Consider the following 6,926-nt stretch of genomic DNA (forward strand, 5'->3'; position numbering starts at 1 on the left):
ATTGCTAGTGAAGTTGGAACCTAACCCCCCTCCCCCTCTTCTTTTTGCTTGTCAGGTTTTTAGCTCACCTCAACGAAGTTGGGGGGAGCTTATGTGATACCCTCGGCGTCGGCGTCGGCGTCCCGGGTTAAGGTTAAGTTTTTTGGAGCAGTTTTCTTTTTAAGTACTTCTATGTCCTATATTGATTAGACATGCATGGAAGATGTTGCTAGTGTGTTTCATTGTACCAGTCAAAGTTTCAGATGCTGCAATTTCAGCAAAGGAATGACCAGGTTAATGTTTTTGGTGCAGGTTAACATTTTTGGTGCAGTTTTTGGTGTAGGTCTCATTTCCGAGTAACTATAAGCCCTATGTTGACCAAACTTACATGGATGATACATCTTAGGATGCATGCTACCAGCCTTGCTTCGGATGCTGAATCTGACCTACATTTTCCGGTTGAGTGAACAGGTTAAAGTTTTTGGTGAAGGTTTCATTTCGAAGATACTTTGAGCCCTATGATGACCAAACTTGCATGGATGGTACATCTTAGGATGTATTCTACTAGACTTGCTTCGGATGCTGAATCTGACCTACATTTTCCGGTTGAGTGAACAGGTTAAAGTTTTTGGTGCAGGTTTCATTTCCAAGTTACTATGAGACATATAATGACCAAACTTACATGGATGATACATCTTAGGATGCATACTACCAGCCTTGCTTCGGATGCTGAATCTGACCTACATTTTCCGGTTGAGTGAACAGGTTAACGTTTTTGGTGAAGGTTTCATTTCGAAGATACTTTGAGCCCTATAATGACCAAACTTGCATGGATGGTACATCTTAGGATGTATTCTACTAGACTTGCTTCGGATGCTGAATCTGACCTACATTTTCCGGTTGAGTGAACAGGTGAAAGTTTTTGGTCAGGTTTCATTTCCAAGTTACTATGAGACATATAATGACCAAACTTACATGGATGATACATCTTAGGATGCATACTACCAGCCTTGCTTCGAATGCTGAATCTGACCTACATTTTCCGGTTGAGTGAACAGGTTAAAGTTTTTGGTGAAGGTTTCATTTTCAAGGTACAGTGTACTATGAACCCTATAATGACTAAATTGCATGGATGGTACATCTTAGGATGCATACTACCAGACTTGCTTCGGATGCTGAATCTGACCTACATTTTCTGGACGAGTAAACAGGTTAAAGTTTATGGTGCAGGATTCATTTCCAAGTAACTTTGAGCCCTATAATGACCAAACTTGCATGGATGGTACATCTAAGGGTGCATTCTACTAGGCTGGCTTCGGATGCTGAATCTGACCTACATTTTCTGGATTAGTGGAAAGGTTAATTATTTTATACAGGTTTCATTTGCAAGTAACTTTAAGCCCTATGTTGACCAAACTTGCATGGATGATACATCTTAGGATGCACACTAATGGACTTGCTTCAGATGCTGAATTCGACATACATTTTCCAGATAATAGACCTCGTAAAAGTTATGGGTGCAAGTCTATCACCAAGAAACTATAAGGCTTATATAAACCAGTTGCTTAAATGATGCATCAAGGGATGAAAACTCTCAATCTTGCTTCAGATGCTGGATTTTAATTACATTTTCATGATGAAGAACTAGTTTTTAGTTTTTATATAGGTCTATTCCAAAGTATCAAAATTGCATAAATTTTGCATTTTTGGATGTACACTTTTTGTTGGTTAATTGTGTGACTTAATTTGCCTTACTTAAAGACAACACACGTTGAGGTGAGCTCTGTAATCTCTGATTACCTATGTTTTATGAAGGTATATAAAAAAAAAATTCTTACACTTAGCAACCCCCCCCAACACTTTCAATTTGCTTCCGATGCCAATGTTTGGAGACCAAGGAGGAAAGCAGAGAATTAAGCTCTCAGGCTTTATATAATAGTTTTATAGAAAAAAAAGTTTTCAACTTAATTCAGCTAAACTTAATGTGAAATGAATGCAATGTGCTACAAAGTATAACCAATAAATTATTAATTATATGTATATTTTGGTCACTTAAGATGGTAGGGCGGGATTTCTGCCCCCTCCCCCTACCCAACCCACCACTGCACATGTGTTATACGATGTGCTTACTCTTTTAAAAATAAGGAAAGTTAAAGACTGATAAAAATCTTAGTAAGATCAGAAGTTTAAGACTTTTATCAAAACAAAAACAAAAAAAGAAAAAGAAAAAGAAAAAAATTTCTGCACGACTATTTGTTTTCAGATTAAAGTAAACGCCATTGAATTTCGACGTGACTTTAATGCACAGTCGTAGTGTTAAGGCTTTGCACGTTTCAAGGTTGTCAATCATTTGTCGCTTAAAGTTTTTATTAAAGATACCACTCCAAATTCGCTGAGAATTTCTTCTACGACAGTTTTTTCTCCCGCCAATTTTAGTTCTTTTCGGAACGCGGAAAATACGTTATGCTCATATAAAGGCCGAGGATACACGTGTTCGCATAACGTAATAGTGAATCGACATAATGTAGAAGAGTGCGCACAGTATGACATGAGCTTTTCACATAATATCATAAAGAATTGACGTAATGTAATGAAAGGTTGACACAATGTAATTGTTGTTTAATTACATGTCATAAACAGTAAACAACGAAATGCAAGTTGACAAAATATAATTGTAGTATGTGTAAATCTCATAAAGTGTTGACATAATGTAAAGGAAAGTTGACACTATGCAAGGGTAGTGTGGGTTAATGTCATAAATAGTTGACATAATGTAATGGAAGGCTGACATAATGCAATAGTAGTGTGGGTTAATGTCATAAAGAGTTGATATAATGTAAAGGAAGGTTGACACAATGCAATAGTAGTGTGGGTTAATGTCATAAAGAGCTGACATAATATAATGGAAGGTTGACATAATGCAATAGTAGTGTGGGCTAATATCGTAAAGAGTTGACATAATGTAATGGAAGGTTTACACAATGCAATAGTAGTGTGAGTAAATGTCATAAAGTCTTGACATAATGTAGTGGAAGGTTGACGCAATGCAATGTTGTGTTCTGCTATAAGGCAGTGACGGCGTTCCATAAGTTTCAATTGATTGATGTTTAGCTGATATACTGTAAACCGACTTTAATTCGCGATGACTTTATTTCGCAATTAACCAGGGTTTAACTAGTTTGCGACGATTAATTTTCGCGATTAAGTCTTTTTTGATCTGTTGTTAATAAACAAAGACACTTTAAGGATTGGTTCGCGGTGAGAAATATTCGCGATTATCAGACTCTCGCAAACTTCGCGAAAATTTCTCGCACGCGAATAAAAGTTGGTTTAGAGTAACTAAGAATCAGACGGAGATAATTTTTGATGATTTATTCTTTTTTTTGTAGAACCTACAACATCAAACCCAACCAGTAAGTACCTAGATTAATACTTATTGTAACTTTTATTTTTCCCTGGACTTTGACAAATGTCTCCCTTTCATTGGATTATTACATACAACTTTCCTCTATCATTCTGCTTCAAAAGATCTCATCCTTTATTGAGTTTGCTAGTATGAGATATCAGTTTGATCTATCTCATAGATGGTCATGACATTTTCTCCTCACAGTGTATAAGAATGTCTAAACCTGATTTATTCATGTAGATACAGCAAAACTCGTTTAATACGAACATGGATATTGCGAAGTTAGGGATATAGCGAAATCATCTTGGATCTCCAGCTATATAAATTTAATGACTTTCTTATATGGTTATAATGAATTACGAAGCAATTTATAGGTCCCAGTGACTTGGTTATAACAGAGTTTTGCTGTAGTCAGTACTACTATATAAAATCTGTAGGAGATCAGTGCTTTCAGTGAAAGAGACTTAAAATAGAAAGGCACCCACATGAAAAATACTTGAGACTTTATAAGTGTTGCATAGAAATGTAGTCATTGAATAATTATTCTATATTTAGCAACACCTAGTGCTCCAAATTCAACTACAAAAGCCCCACCCCCCACGACTCTGGCTCCACACACAGGGACCACAGAGCACGGTCAGCACTTTGACGGTGCCTCCTTCATCGGGGGGATGATTCTGATGGCTGGCTTGTTTATCATTGGATTTTTTGCCTTAAAGTTCTACCGAGCACGCAAGGATAGGAGCTACCGCACGCTGTGATTTTCAGCCAATTAAATCTGATTTTGCCATTTGCCTCTGAATTCAGGATGTGTCAACTATTTAATACAGTGGAAATATAGGTCTTAAGTTTTCATAGTCAAAATCAATTTCATTGTATAAATAAAAGTCTATTTAAGAATAACTGGTGCTCCCATTAAAATAGAAATGCATTAAGAAGCCAAAATAGAAATAAAGAAAGAAAATCTATATTTTTACTGGAACCACTTGCTCAGCATTGCACTATATATTTTTATAATGCTCAGATTTATAAAATTGTTTGAACTTTTATGTATATTCTTTGGCAAACGGATATGCTTACTTTTTTCTTTTGGGTGTTTGGCAATAGTAAGGGTAAGATTTAAGATATGTTTACTCATTGGATTAGTTACTTGTGGAGTCGTGTGCTGTAGTTTATATATATATATATATCTGTTTTAAGCTCACCCAGTACACAAGATAATCTCAAAAACGTCCTTTTTTAAGCTGCAAAAGCTAATTTTCTCGTCTATGAATGTTTGATCTGATATTCAGTACTAAGTTTTTATCTGAACTGGTTTTAACCTGTTTACTTTGACAGGATTTAAAGTAATGAATGATCTGATTGGTCTTTATGGACGGGATTAAGTCATGATTGATCTGATTGGTTCATATGTTATAGTTGATCTGATTGGTTATATGTAATAAAAGATCTGATTGGTTTTAAAGGATTTTGGTTATTGTATCTGACATAAAGCATTTGTAAAAACTGATCTGATTGGCTTTCCTTTTCTTCTTGGTTAGTAGTTGACAAGCAGTGCTTCATACATAAAATGGGAAATATTTTACTTTGTTCATCTAAAATGTATTTCTTTGTGAAAAAATAAAAGATCTTTTCCTTGTGTAACGTACATTTTTTTCCAATGAGACATATAATTTCTTTCAATCAATGTACATGTTTTAGTCAGATTGTATGTAGATAGGTTCATGTGTTTATAAAGCAGATTTCAAATACACAACAGAAAACATTTTTATTGAATATTATTATAATTGTTTTTATTTGCAGTGCTTATTGAGAAAAAAAAATTAAAATACATTATGCAACAGTTCATAATTAAAATGCTTGCTAAAATATTTGCTGTTAATTGAGATGTAATTTTTTTCTGCCATATAGTTTCTATTTTATAACTCTTGATATTTTTGATGTGTGATTTATGATTGTTGTGGGAGGAGGGTTGAATTGGAGGGAAGGTCAGAACTAGTGACCGTAACATAAAACTGCACGCCGCGGTCTGTTACTGAGTCAAACTGGTGATAATATAACACATTCCATGTCATCCCTGTTTTATTGCCTTGTGTACAAAATGTCATCCAATCATTATAGTCTACTAAAGTACATGTAAAAGCTAAAAATTAGCCTCCCTTGTGTATGTGCAAAAAATTACCCAGACATTACTTTAAAATAATTTTTTCTTTTCATACAGACTAAAATTGTATTGATGTAATTTCTGATCTCTGAGTGTTGATAGCTTGAGTTTTTGATTATGTCATGTCATTTTGACCATGTTTGGGAAGTGTTGCGAGATTGTGTGTTAACGAAGTTCAGTCGATAGATATTAATATATATAATAATCATGTATACTTAGAATTAAGTGCTATGGGTTTATTATTCAAGTGCCTACATTGCATCACATTTGTCATTATGGTCCTCATTCTGTCAGATTTGTTATGTTAACTCTATACCATCAGGAAGTGTAGAAAATCTGAAGAGAAATGGTTCAGATGAGAACAGTTTTTTGAGGATTATTTATACAAACATTTTCCAAATTCTAGGTACTGCTAGATACATTATAAAGAAATAAAGTTTGAAAACTTGTATTAAAACATATGATTTGTTTGAAAGTAAATTTCTCACTGAAATTTTATTTTGTACATATATTCTAAGGATGTTTGAATTGTATACAAAGATAATTTCTGGAGAAATTATGATTATAATTCTGAGTTGTTTATTATTTGTGGGGTCAGGCATACCACGGTATACAGGCATCACTGTGACCCACATTTATCACAAAATTGTGGTTTGTCTGTTTGTTTGTTTGTGAATGAGTTATATGTATTCAATCAAAGCCTTATCAGAATTTATTTATAAAGGTAGTAAAAGCTAAGGGGAGATAATATGTCTCTGCAACCAACACTGATAATGAAGCATATTCCCCAAAGTCTGAAAACAGAAATTGGCTTTCATATGTAGATATGTCTAAAATTTGACTAGAATTAATATTGGACTGGGTTTCCTGTGACAAGTTGTTCAATATACCTGTAAAATTTAACTTTGTTTTCCATTTAAATTGTAATAAAATCCTGATTATTACTGTAGCTCATGTTGGTTTTTGGTGTATGATCGCTTACGCCTTGCTACTTACTGTCTTTGTTGAATCACCAGAGAAAAAAGAGGTCAATATCCATCTTTCATAAGTTTATGTATGTGTTAAAGTGTACATAATATATTTTTGTGTTAATATAAATTGTTTATAATTTTTCCAACTGGTCAGAGGTATGATGTTTGTTGCTTATTTTTTTGAATGTGGTGATCATATCATTTTTCTTTTTTTTTTTTTTTTAATTAAGATTTAATGAGCAACTGGTGAAATAAAGCAATATTGTAAGTAAACTTGTTTAAGAGATACACAAGTTACTTCAAGAATTACAAAGCAACTAGCACTATAACAGTTCTATTTTTAAATGTATGTAGTTCAGTTGGTAACTTTTATTATTCATATCACAAAAATGCCAAAATTGTTGTA

General features: G+C 33.8%; 1 protein-coding gene across 1 annotated transcript in view; it reads left to right on the forward strand.

Annotated features, from left to right (window-relative positions):
- LOC134264465 (salivary glue protein Sgs-3-like) overlaps nt 1–5,964 on the forward strand; it is a gene marked incomplete at its 5' end in the record, with an annotated part of 16,129 nt that extends 10,165 nt beyond the window's left edge. The window contains 2 exons of the mRNA XM_062746766.1: nt 3,369–3,392; nt 3,941–5,964. Coding sequence (XP_062602750.1) covers nt 3,369–3,392; nt 3,941–4,146 — 230 coding nt within the window. The remainder of the gene's footprint in view (nt 1–3,368; nt 3,393–3,940) is intronic.
- Nucleotides 5,965–6,926: the final 962 nt, after the last annotated feature.

This window comes from Saccostrea cucullata, unplaced genomic scaffold (genome assembly GCF_032062105.1).
Source record: "Saccostrea cucullata isolate Sc308-1 unplaced genomic scaffold, CSIRO_AGI_Scuc_v1 ctg19062, whole genome shotgun sequence".
NCBI classification, from domain to species: domain Eukaryota; kingdom Metazoa; phylum Mollusca; class Bivalvia; order Ostreida; family Ostreidae; genus Saccostrea; species Saccostrea cuccullata.